Here is a 13,709-nt window from a genome sequence, read left to right as displayed (position 1 = left end):
AACGGGGCTGTAGATGCAGACAACATTTTTCCAAACTCTCTCAAAAGGAACAAAAATAGTGACTAAAATCTTGGCAGTAAGTTAACTGGGCACTGATGTGCATTTCCATGTTACAGTTTATTTACACCACACCTATTTCAGCAACCTCTTCTTTTTGTAACAGATCCTGTACATTTGCCAAGGAAAACTTTAGGTAGACTGATAAGTGTTAGCTGAATTCAAGCTAGCATGCTAAAAATAGAAGGATAGTCAAGGTAACATGAGCAGCGGGTTGCACTTACCACCCAAGTACAAACCAGCCTGGACCTCTTGTGTGTGCCTGAATTCCCACCCATGCTACCCTGGCTACGCTGCTATTTTTACCACATTAATTGAGCAGAGCTAGTACTTTTTTGTGTACCAGAGCAGCATGTGCCCAGCTGCAGTGTAGATGTGCTCTTTGTGTAACTTTTTTTTTCTTCCAATTACATTGGTGCACTGACTTCTTTTTCACAGGCTCCTGTCACCAGCAATTATAACCTAGGAAGTCTAATTGGCTTATATGCCAGCCAGTAGTTATATCTTACATTCTTCTTTGACATGTTGTCACTGTGGATCCCTCTCTAGATTCACATGTCTCATGCGTGCAAAATCTGAGTCTTTTGAATAGCATTGTTCCAGTTAGGCCATGCCTGAACCCTGTGCTTCCCTTGTACTCCTACATGAGAGGATAAAGGGTGGTGTGAAGGAACACACCCTCACTCTGGTATGAAGGAAGCTACCAAACTCATCCAGGCCTGTTCCAAGCTAGTGAGACAAATCCTCAAGGCTTACTCAGCCTGAAGTAAGATGAGCACGAAAGAAGGGAAGACTCCCCACAAGAAAGGGAGTTGAATAAGGAGATGGTTGCTTTGCCAAGGGACTGCTGGAGGTAGAATGACCTCACTCTTGAGGAGGAGACCACTGCTCCCGAAACCACCCTGGCAAGTGGTAGAAGAACATGCCCCAACAAGAGGAATTAAAGGTAAGCCTTGAAAAGGGCCAATAGAGTCTTGTTAGATTGAGTCCTTACTACTGATTCTCTAGTGGCTGCCTAAGAGACTGGTACTTTTTCCAGCTGGATCTTGCTTATCTTGCAAAAGGGAAGGAGAACCAAGAGCCAAACCTCAGCCTGTAGGCAGAAGCCCCCAGAGAAATATCTTGCCCCTTCCTCCTTTCCCCCCCCCCCCAAGACTGCCAATTGGGAGGGAAGAGGGGGTAAATGAAGAGAGGAGTAAGTTTTGTACCCAAAGAGGTCTAGTTTCTTAGTTATTCTCTTTCGAAGTACCCTCTGTAGATATTGATTTTTTTTTTTTCCTGCATCCGGAAATATAAATGATCTTGGGCAAAGAACTATTCAAATCCCTTTTGAGGCACCTGATACCTCTTTTCATTTCCTTAAGATGAGGAAGGAAGAGTTGTCACGGTCCACCAGTATCCTCTTTGCAGTCTCTAGTGTGCCCTTGTTGATAAGGAGGGCAACCCCGGCGAAGATTAAAGAGGATGCACACAGCTGGGTTCCATTTTCTTTCTAAAGACAGCAAGAGTTCACAGCCTTCCCACCAATGTGGGGTTCCCTGGATACGTTCCCTGCCCCACCTTCCCAGTCCCACTGTCAGCTCACTACAGTTGTACATCATGAATATTAGGCCCTGTTCACAAAATATAATTTTCTCACTTGGGAGACAGTGGCCCTTTCCTGCCAAAGCTTCCACTAGATAATAGGGAGGCTCTTGGAGAGATCATGAAGGAGGACCAAGTCATCACAAAGACTGCCTGACCAGCAACCATGGATGGTTGTAACTTATGCCTGTCAGATCTATGTCCATAGCTGTATCCATAGGAGTGGCTCTACATGTCCAGCCTCCTGAAAGAGTGGTGATGCACACTAGAGAACCTACCCATTGAAGGGATGGAGGTCTTTAGCTGTGAAACAGATGAAATGCTCCACTCCTTGTAAGCTACTAGGACCATGCTATAATCGCTAGGGATCCACAACCCAGATCCCTATTGTAAATCATACAAACTTCTGCCTCAATAGACCATTTTCGCTGTATTGAGAGAGACTCAACAGCTGGAGTATCCTTGATTAAGCAGGCTTCATAACTCCAGGAGGCTTTTTGGGGGTTCAGTTCATTTATTGATAACTTGGCTCTCAGTCAGTTTTTAATTCTGTGTTCCTGGCACAACCAAGCCCTGACCTTGCTTTAGGAAGTTAAGATAAGAGGAAGCTGCATATCAAATTTGGTGGTTCTAGATCTTGCTATTTAGGAGGAGTTCTTGAACAAAGGGATTCACAGATGGATGGACTCATGAACAGACAGATGCACGAACTCTCTAATATGTATCTAGACCATGAGCTTAATTTTACTCAAATTTATATTCTTCTTATTTACTACAGATAGAAAATTCCAGACTTTACGCATCACCTCTTACCAAATTTTGTGTATAACATTTCAGATGTTAGTAGACAGACTGGCATTGGAAGCAACTAAACAAATACATACCCTGCCTGAGATGCAGAATGGCAATGTCTACTTCCATTATTCCACCTCTGAAGGCTCAAGTTTGGTTCATGACTTACAGAACAGGTATTTCCACAGTGCCATCCGACTAGCCACTCGAAGCCCAACCATTAACCAGTGCAAAGTATTGTCATTTGAACTCTCCACAGTGCTGAGAGTCTTTACAAAGTACTTAGCAATGTGACAACAAATGTAAGGAGGAAAAATATGAATCTCTGCCCATATCTGGATGACTGGTTGTTAAGTGGTGGATCCTAACAAGATAGACCAAGAAAAAAAGAAATTTTGGATATCTCCAGAGCCTTATTGGTTGTAGCCAGTAGGTTGTATTCAACAGTGATGGACTTCAAAGATAAGGCTGTTTCATCATAGAAAATATCCAAAGGGATTAAACAATATAGCTCAACACATTATCAGATAGCTCTTGTACCTCTTCCTTGTGTCAACATCAGACAAAGCATCAATGTGGAGCAAACTATTTAGCAGCAGGTCTGATAACAAATTTGAGAGTGCAGTTCTACAATCGCTATCTGATCTATACAGCTGAAACTCCTCATTCCCACTAGAAAGGAAATTGCTTGCCAGTCACCTACAGAGCGATCCACTATGGTATGTAGTTGAAGAATAATGGCTATTTACTGTGCATAAATGTGGTTCTTTCAGTTTGGATCCCCAAACCTGCCATAAATGTAGACTTTGAATTGCTAGCATATTAAGGGAAAGTCACAGCTGCTCTGCCTTTTATGCTTCCGCGGGAAGGCATGAGGCAGTACTACCCCAAAAGACCCATTGTTCAAAACTCCAATCTGGTGCATAGGAAGTGCATGTGATAACATCTCTGAGAATCACCAATATTCTAGGGTAAGTATCTGTTGTTTTGATAGCAAACAACTGTGACACAATAGAAAGGACCACAACAGCACCACATCATTTATGTGAAATAAATAAGTGATACTTAGTAACTATGTGTGGCTGCAATTCCACCTAGTGATAATTTAGATCACATGGATGATTAAGAAGAAAAGCCTGTCATATCAAATATTATATTTTGTTCATAATTGAAGTTATTACTTGCTAGATGTGTACTACAGTCTTCTAATTGTTACATATTTCACACATACTAGCTTTTACAACTTTCCTGTTAGAGGAAAATTGTGGTGATCATGATTACGTTGTGTGAATTAACCTTAAATATACTTAATCAGGGTTCCAAATTTAGAAAGATACAAAGAGTAGTGTGAATGCAGCTTCCATGCTGATGGGACAGTAAAGCATGGAGGTATCAAGAAAAAGAACAAACCAGAGAATATATAAGATAAAGTGTGTGTGAAAGGGGGCTGTTTTGTTTCTCAACTTCTTATATTCTCCTGTTTACTTTTCCTACTCCATTCCCCTTTCTGTCCCTGGTTTAGATAAGAAAAACTGACTCATGCTAGTTTACCAGGGCCTAAGCTTCTATTTCTGATACCTGTAAATTTGGTCAATTAATGTACAGAACCCTGACATACAGAATAAGCAAAGTTATGCTTAAATGCTATCGGTAGTCTAAGCCAGAGTTCCCTAAATTGTAGGGTGTCCCCCCTACATCCTCACATGAACAAAAACTATCCTCACATGGACAAAGGCTATTCTGTGAGTATTTTACATAATCATTAAAGGATTTGTCATATTAAAAATAATAAATATGAAATCATTGGAAGCTTTTTCTTCTCTTCCCAGGAACATCCTATGAATCTAATCAATCATTCTTCCTCACTAGTAGACCATGAATTGGTATTTACTACTATTTCTTTTCTTTAGTTTTTAGAAAATCCCTTTCGCTTATTACATATTTGTTGAAAAATCATTTGAAACTTGTTCAGTAAAAGCTTTAAAGTAATGTTACCTGCACTGTATGTTGTTAGAAAATGGTTCCTTTGCTCTGTGCATGATTTTTTAAAATATGTTAATGGAATTGTACATTGTGCTTCACAGGAATCCTCTATAATTGTGTATAAATTCCAAGTTCAAACAAATAGAGCCAGAATATTAATATTGTATGTAAAATGCAACTTCAAAAACCCCACTGCTCTGTGAGTGACTGGACTTCATATTTTCTTCACCAGGTTAGACCATCAGAGGCTCTAACCAGTCACCACTACCCTTGCAACTGCATTAAGGAATTATGGGTTCTGCTTATTCAGCTGCTGGACCACAGAAGTAAAGGTTCTCATACAGAGGTAAGTGGGAACATTGCTGCCCACATAGGATAAGAACATAGAAAGTGTTTGCTTATATCCAAAACATTCAACATCCAATACTGATTGGTCAGTTACCAAATTTAGCATTAGTTCACATCCAGCATGATGCAAAGTTGCACTGACCCATCAGGAAATTTAGGAGAGAGTATTTTCCCTGACATACCAGAGAAAATGCCAGCTACCCCACCGTAGCCGCCACTCCTTGAGAGTGACCCAGGGTATTGAGGAGGGAGCAGTTCCAGTTTTTAGGAAAGTGAGGCAATTGAGGCTGTACTGTGCATTGTGGCAGAAAGGGGATCAAAGAGAAGAGACGTAGCCCTTGCATAACTGACCTCCCTGACACTTAAACGCATCATTGGGAAGCTTTGCAAGGCCCAGCTGCAGTCAGTCCTTAACTAATTATTAGAAGACACTTCAGAAAGTCTTCTTTGAAAGCTGCCAATCTTTATAAAATTTCTTCTTTCAAGGGGGTTTGTGCGTTGCAGTAAGATATAACCAAACAGTTTCATGGTAGTGTATTCAGACTTTTTAATATGAGCAGCTATAAAGTCTCTTGGTGAAAATTTTATTATTGTTAATTACTTATACTACAGTAGCTCAGTGTTAGGAGTTATACAAATGCTGAGCATAACACAGTCTATGCCCTGAAGATCTTATAATGTAATTGGACAAGACAGACAAAAGGCAGTTGAATAGAGGAATGTTATTCCCAATTTTCAAAATGGCACAGATGTGCATGAATTGGATAAAATAATGGAGAGTATGTTTAACATTTGCAGGTGACACTGAGCTGGCAGGGTTTGCAAGCACTTTGGAGGACAGAATTAGAATTCAAAAGACCTTGACAAATTGGAGAATTCTTATGAGTTCAGCAAGCTTGATATTTAGTAAAGACAAGAGCAAAGTACTTCTCTTGGAAATAAAAAATAAAATGCACAACTACAAAATGGAGAATAATTGGCTAGGTTGTAATACAGCTGAAAAGGCTGTATAGGTTACAGTTGATCACAAATTGAATATGGCTTGTCAATTTGTTGCAGTTGCGTAAAAAGCCAGTAACATTCTGGAGTATATTATAAAGAAGTGTCGTACGTAAGGCAAGGGAGATAACTGTCCTACTTTACTCAACATTGGTGAGGTCTCAGTAGGAGAGCTGTGCCCATTTGTGGGTGCCACACTTTAGAAACGATATGTACAAATTGGGGAGTCTTGAGAGGAGAACAATGAATATGATAAATGGTTTGGAATGGTTAAAAAGTACCTGGGCACATTTAATCTTGAGAAAAGAAGACCAGAGGGGGGAACCTGTTAAGTTTTAAAATAATGAAGTGGATAGTGATCAACTATTCTCCATGTCCTCTCTTCAATGGACAAGAATTAAATGTCTTAATCTGTAGCAAAGGAGATTTAGGTCAGATAGTAGGAAAACTTTCTACCTATAAGGATAATTAAGCTCTGGAACAAGCTTCCAGGGAAGAATGTGAAATTCCCATCACTTAGAGGGTTTAGGAATGGCTTGAACAAACTCCTCTCAGGGATAATCTTAGATTACTTGCTAAGGCTTCAGCTAGGGGTGTTAAAATGTGCTTATTTGTCTAAAGGTGTATCTGCTGAAATTTTCTCTGTGGGAGGCAGCCGGGAGGGAGGAAGGTAGCTCCATGGAACTGGCACAACCAGAAATCCAGCTTAAAAGCCAGCTTCCCATGCATACTGGTGGGGAGATGTGGGGGTTGCGTGTAGTCATTAAGATTAACCGGTAAGCCCAGGCTTATCGATTAATCATGTAAATGATTACATGCTAACATCCTTAGCTTCAGCTCAGTGGACTGATCTTGATGACTTCTTGTGGTCCTGCCAGCCTGGTAGTTCCATGATTCTATGATTAAGTGACTTGCCCCAGGGCACAAAAGAAGTCTGTGATGGAAAAAGAAATTGAACATGAGATTTCCACTTCTCATGCTATTGCACCAGCCACTGAACAATCCTTCCTTCCCAATGTGCTGTGGCAGAGCTAGAGATTCTGAGAAGATGTCCTGAGTCCCCATTCAGTGCTTTTAACCAGACCATAATACATATAAACATGTCAGGTTATCCCCTTTTATTAAAATATATCACGTGTAGGCTTTGCCCTCTCTTACTAGATCTCTCCCTAGCTAATACTATTTCATATAATTATTTATCTGCGATAAAAGCTGCAGTCAAACTGTTACTCCATTTTGAGAGCTAGGTAATTTCTACAGGTCCTGTTCTATTTTACATATGTTGTGTTCTAATCCTGTTTTTTAAAGTAATATTTTCATAAACTGTTTTTCATTGTGATGGTTTAAATAGTTCTGTTAGGACAGTTACAGACCACACCAGTGTAAGACAATTATGTTGTCTTCATTATTTTGAGGATAGTAGAATATACCATCTTCTAGACCCCTGCTCTGTGTTTTTTGAGCCCGTCTGTAAAAATTCTAGGAGTTTGTTCTCCCAGCGATCTTCCTTTTATTTTCCTTGTCTTCAATTAACTTGTAAAGAATAAAATCATAAAAATGTTCTAGATTTTACTTGGTGCCACTTATTAAAAAAATATTTACAATGTTGAGTGTCAGCCTGTTCGCTTCCTTTACTACCAAAATGACGATCTTAAGTTAACAGGATAGTATTGAGGGGAATCTCTTTTAACATAGCATACATCTATCATATAATCTACTCTACTGTATAAAGTCATTTAACACAGCCAACACTTGGTTGGCTTTCTCTGTTTCTCTGCAGTCTTTTTGGAGCTGGGTAAATAAAATTCTGAAGAAGGTCTTTGAAAGGCCCAGTACTGCAGAAGGGATGTCTGTTTTTGAGCCAGCGCAGTGCAAAGATCCATTAAGTTTTAGCTGGTGGATTATTACTCATCTGGCATCACTCTACCAGTTTGACCGTAACGGAAATGTAGAGGAAAAGGTAGGTTTGTGTTTTCTAAATACTTTATTTAGACCTGTAATCCCATGCAGGTATTTGGTGCTGGAGTAGTGACCCAGTGTTCCTTCTGAATTTGTATGCCCATGTGCGGGGAATACATTTTGTTACATATACTAATATGGAGATGTGTGACTCATCGCCTCCATATTGGTGCACACAACAAAATTAATTCTGCACATAGACAATCAGTGGTGGGGGTGGGGCTGGGACCGAGGGGTTCAAAGTTTAGGAAGCAGCTCAGGGTTGGGATGAATGCTGTGGCTGAGAGTTAAGGCTCTGGGGCGGGGCTGTGAATGAGCAAATTGGGATTCAGAAAGGGACATAGGGCTGTGACAGGAAGTTGGAGTGAAGGCTGTGGCTGGGGATGATGGGTTTTGGGTATAAGCTCCCCTGGGAGAGAAGTCTCCTAGTAGTCCACTCTCACTGCTGCAGCTCCCGACCATTTGAGTGGTGCCTCTCTGCTGGCTGTGGCAGTTCTGGTGAGACTGGGTTGGGCTGGAGAGCGGGGTGCATCTCTTTTGGCTACAGCAAGTCCATGCTGCTGGGGACAGTGGGGCAGAGCTTTTGAGAGGGCACCTTTCCCCGAGCCACAGCTGCTCCCTACTGGGGCTGAAAGAGCACACCTCACCCCCGGCCACCACAGCTCTTTGCTGGTGCTGGTGTGGTCACAGGATTGCACCTCTTCCCTGTTCATGGCAGCTCTCTGCTGGGCCAGCTCCATGGATAGGATACCCTCAGCCTCTGCGCAGGCGACTACGCAGGTTAAAGGAAACTTAGGTAGTGACTGAAAAATGATTGTGTTGTTACAACAATTTTTCATGTCTGCATTACAAAGTTCCTTTAAAGGTTTGTTATTTTAAAGTGTACTTGTGTACAGCCTTTTCCATGAGCCCTGTGTATGTGGATCTAAAAAACATAGTTTCAGTCAGTAACCCAAGTAAGGACTCCGGGAAGTCCTGCGAATTAGCAGTTCAGATTCTTAATGCTGTAGCATATGTTTTAAGGCTATCTGCCTTCAGCCTAACTGCTTCATTGAGTTTACTGCTACAATAACTGAACGATTATTCTAATAATTAGAATAATATTAGAATGATTATTTGCATTGGATGTAGGTTTTCTGTCCTTCAAATGAGGTGTAAACCCGAAGCATTGAATGCACTCAGTCATTAATGCCACTTGTCATAAGAGTTAAGGATGTTAATGCTCTCACTGAATTCCAGTCTGGCTAATTACATTCTGCCTATATTCTTTCCTAGCAGTTTAAATTGCATTTAATATACTTTTAAATGTCTTGTTCTAAACTGTTATGTAGTGTTGCTGCGTACTGTTAAATAAACTGTATACTAGTAAGGTTGCTTGACTCTTTCCATTAGAAGATCCTGTTTTCAATATATGACTTTTTGCCAGACGTTACCCATTTGGACTGACATTTCCCATGCTAGATGTTTGCTGTAGGATAAGTTTTTTGTGGAGGTTTTTTGTTTGTTTTGTTGTTTTGAAAAAAATCATGAAAACAGTTAAATCTATTTCTGAGCATGAGGTCAGGAAAAAATATATTATTTGAAAACACCATCAGTTTAGGATTAAACAAAGACTGTGAATGGCTAGCCAAGTATAAAAGAAGTTTCTCCTCTCTTGGTGTTCACACCTCCACATCAGCTGCTAGAAGTGGGCCTCACCCTCCCTGACTGAATTAACCTCCTTATCTCTGGCCTGCATATTTATACCTGCCTCTGGAAATTTCCACTATATGCATCTGACGAAGTGGGTCTTTGCCCATGAGAGTTTATGCTCCAATATATCTGTTAGTCTATAAGGTGCCACAGGACTCCTTTTTGCTTTTCCTAAAAAATAAGAGGCTCAAGTAATAGCTGATGTTAGCTTGTTGAAGTCAATGCAGTTGTATCCAGAATGAATTGAGCTTACTTTGTTGGTTAACAGCTAGCTGCGATAGAGGACTTCATTATACATGTTCTTTCTCTTATTAAACTGTGATCAAAGTGGGGAGGGGAGATGATGTATAATAATGATGGTTATATGGTCCTTAGTGGAAATTGCTTCTAGTTCTGTGTCATCTGAGGAAGAGTTTCAGTTTTTAATATTAACTGTTTTGGCCTTGAGGTTAATATGAAACTTTTAGAAGTCTAAATAGGGTTCAGCTCTAGTTTTTTTTTTTTTTCTTTAGCTCATAGAAGATAGTCATTTCTTACACGTAGATTTAAACAGGAAAATTGTGTTCAGTTCCTCTGTTGCCCATATAAGGAACTATCCATTCTCCATTTCCCAGAGTGAAAAGGGGTACGGAGTCCTTCTATTTTTTTTAATTTTCTCTAACCAAAACAGACCACACCACATTATTCTGAAAAGTACTGTTCATACATTTAAAAACTAAATAGGGTTTGGAGAGAAAAATCACCATTTTTGAACATTGCAGGGGTCAATTTTAACACTGCTGTGGGCTAGGAAAGTGTAGTCAGAATTACTTGGGGGAAGATATTTCCCTTTGAATTGCCTGAAATGAGTGCTGTATAAGATATGCAAAGAGTGACTCCCAGCAGAGAAGCTTAGCACAGTTATACATGGTGAGTTAGGAGAGGAGAGTGCCCTGATCCACACCTGAAAAAGTTGCTGCTGATGGAACCCCAAGGGTTGCAACTGAAATTTTGGCCTTAGCAGCTTGATGAATGCTCACATAATAGGCTTGGTAAACAGTTACTGGACTCCACCAGTCTCAGGATGAAATCTTGTTTGGCTTGAGAGCTACTGGGTTTGGAATGAGGTGCGTAGAAGCATATTGGCTGGCAGGGATGGGTTGTAAACTGTTGTCTTGCCTTCACTGTCAAGATAAGAGGTATCCAATTATAGAGGGTATTTAGCTGGATTCAGATGAGACAAGTGCCCTTGGTGAGTAGAGAAAATTGAAATTGTAAGAGGGAATGAGCTGTGTGTGGTGTGTGTGTGGGTTTTTTTTTTTTTTTTTTAATTACGCCACTCTCCCTCTGAGTTTGGACTCACTTAAAGAGAATAAGGCCTAGACATTGAATTCATTGGAAGTTTTTGTATTAGCTTCTAAAGAGGCCCTAAATTTCATCCTATATTTCTCCTGGAAAGGAGATTTTTCTGTTTCTGATTTTGGCTGTGAGAAATCCCTTCTCCCCAGCTGTTTTTTTTTTTTTTAACATTGGTTTTAAGAAGCCTTATATATTTATGGTGTGAACTTTGGCTAGACTGTGTTGCTTCTGATATATTGTTTGTGAATGTGGTCTAGACAGATATCTTGATGTTTACTAAAAGCTGGAATTTCCATATTTTGAGGAATTTTGAAAAAACATTAATTCTATTATGGAGCCAAGAGTGTAACGGAAGGAAAATTCAATAGTTTTTTTTTTTTTTTTTTTTTTTTTTGGCATAGCAATAATCAGAATGTATTATTCTGAAAATTGAGCAAGGAACCATGGAACTTGGCAGCTAATATATATAAAAATCAATTAAAAATAAATTGGAATGTTGTTTAAAATATTTAAAAACAAAAACCTATTAAAATATATTCACAAGTTACAGGCAGTCCCCGAGTTACGCGGATCCGACTTATGTCAGATCCGCAGTTACAAACAGGGCCGTCTCCCTGGTCTTCAGCAGACCAGGGAGAGGAAGCAAAGCGGCGGAGCATACGGGCAGCGGACAGCCCAGACGCGTCTGGGCTGTCCGCTGCCTGCGTGCTCTGCGGCTTTGCTCCCCGTCTCCCTGGTCTGCAGACCAGGGAGACGGAGAGCAAAGCAGAGCAAAGCCGTGGAGCCTGAGGGCAGCAGGACAGCCACGGCGCGTCTGGGCTGTCCCGCTGCCCCCGTGCTCCGCGGCGTTGCTCCGGACGCCTGTGGTACAGCAGCTGGGGCGCTGCCGGTTGGTCCCGTAGCGCCGCTCTGGGCACTACTGGACCAACCCGGCAGCACCCTAGCTGCTCTGCCCTAGGCGTCCTGATTCAGCCACTGCTGGTCAGTTTCAGCAGCGGCTGAATCAGGACGCCTGGGGCAGAGCAGCTTGGGTGCTGCTGGGTTGGTCCAGTAGCGCCGAGGAGCGGCGGCGCTACTGGACCAACCCAGCAGCACCCCAGCTGCTCTGCCCCAGGCGTCCCCAAGTCAGCCGCTGCTGAAACTGACCAGTGGCTGACTACAGGAAGCCCCTGCCCCGGGCTTCCTGGAATCAGCCGCTGATCAGTTTCAGCAGCAGCTGACTTGGGGATGTCTGGGGTTCTTAAGTTGAATCTGTATTTAAGTCAGAACTGGCGTCCAGATTCAGCCGCTGTTGAAACTGATCAGTTTCAGCAGCGGCTGAATCTGGACGCTTATTCCGACTTACATACAGATTCAACTTAAGAACAAACCTACAGTCCCTATCTTGTACGTAACCCGGGGACTGCCTGTACTTTGAGGTCTAAATATTTTGTAATCTATTAAAATTTAAATTATATAAATAATATTAAGCAGTGCATAGTTGCTGCTAATTTTTAAAGAAAGTGAAACCACTGAATGGTGGAAGTTACTAGCGAAGCCCCTGCACCCAGGTGTTAAAGTACTAAACCAGCCTTTGACAGCAGTAGCCTCTGCTGCAAGTACCAAGGGATTATGTTTGTCATTTCAATTTATTCAACTAGTTGAACTCAATTATTTATTCAAAATTAAGAAACCTGCTAGCATTAATGAAAGTAAGAGGGCTTGTTTGCCTATACAGTTTATGAAGAAAAACTAAGTATGAAAGAATGAGATCTGATAGTTCTAAAATTTTGATTAACTTAATGACCAGAAACAGTCAGTTCAATTCACTAATTACAAACAAAACTTATTTTGTTTAATAAATATTAGTTTTATCAAAACATGTTTTGTATTTAAACTTTTTTTTCATTTATATCCATTAGGGATGTAAAATCCCATTTACTCAGTTTACCAGTTAAACATTATATTTAACTAGTTAATCCATTAAATGGGTGTGGGTAGCAGGAAGGCATAGCTGGGCTGGATGACAGTGATGCTTACCAGTTAACCATTCACATCCCTTATATCCATCACATTTAAAGTTGTTTTATTTAACAATAAAAATGCTATTTAATTTTCAATTTCCATCCAAATAGGGATTAGCCACCAGTAATCACATGTAAAAATCATATAGTAAATAAGAAATACATCATTCACAATGTTTTAACATGACAAAAAATGGAAGATTAAGAAACTGAGTAAGTATAAATTATGCTATATAATTGCTTAATTAAATATGTATGTGTACGCTACAGTGTATCTTCCTCGTAAGCAAAAAAGGAGGACTAGATTTATTCTAAAGACTATATTTAATTGCAGATAAACAAGTTGTAGCCATTACAAGCCAATGAGAATCAACCTTTTATAGGAAAAGACATGCAAACCACAACTAAAATTGATGGTTTAAAATCAAGGTTTCCTGCTTGCTGATTTAAACCATGATTAAAATTGATGATTTTAAATCAGTCCGCCCAGTTGAGAGCCAGGTATCCCAGGTTACAGAGCAGGAATGTAGGAGCCCTGAAAGCCCCAGCTTAAACTGGGGTTGGTTTTCAGGGCTTCTAGGTACCCTGCTTCGGAGCCTAGCTTGAATTGGAATACTCAGGGCTGCCAGTCTCTCTGCCTTTAAGCCCTGAGATCCCCTGCCTACAGTTTCATGGCATGCAGTTGTGGACCCTAGAATTCCTGGGATCTCTGATTCTGAGGCAGGGCTGCCTTGGAGCCATTATTTTGGAATCCTGCCTCTTGCAGGTGAGCTGGCAGGAAACCAGGCAAGTTTTCAGTAGAACATTGGTTTTCCCCTTTGCTGTTAGTTTCTGTTCTCTGTTCATTTGTCCTTGACTCCCCACTTCCCCCCCAATCCTTTGTTCACCTCTGATCTCTTGGTATTAATTTGTGAAGAACCAACAGCACCATCCCCACCAACAGTTGAGCTGGTT

At 40.8% G+C, this 13,709-nt stretch overlaps 1 protein-coding gene across 6 annotated transcripts in view; it reads left to right on the top strand.

Annotated features, from left to right (window-relative positions):
* Positions 1 to 13,709, top strand: part of MMS22L (MMS22 like, DNA repair protein) — a 135,839-nt gene that overhangs the window by 26,226 nt on the left and 95,904 nt on the right. For all 6 annotated transcript variants that reach the window (XM_006118426.4, XM_075923917.2, XM_006118427.5 and 3 more), the window contains 2 exons: positions 4,649 to 4,762; positions 7,544 to 7,723. In XM_006118426.4, coding sequence (XP_006118488.3) covers positions 4,649 to 4,762; positions 7,544 to 7,723 — 294 coding nt within the window. The remainder of the gene's footprint in view (positions 1 to 4,648; positions 4,763 to 7,543; positions 7,724 to 13,709) is intronic.

This window comes from Pelodiscus sinensis, chromosome 3 (assembly GCF_052426305.1).
Source record: "Pelodiscus sinensis isolate ZL-2025 chromosome 3, ASM5242630v1, whole genome shotgun sequence".
In the NCBI taxonomy this organism is placed as follows: domain Eukaryota; kingdom Metazoa; phylum Chordata; order Testudines; family Trionychidae; genus Pelodiscus; species Pelodiscus sinensis.
The sequence above is the reverse complement of the archived record's forward strand: the minus strand, read 5'-3'. Positions and strand labels throughout refer to the sequence as shown.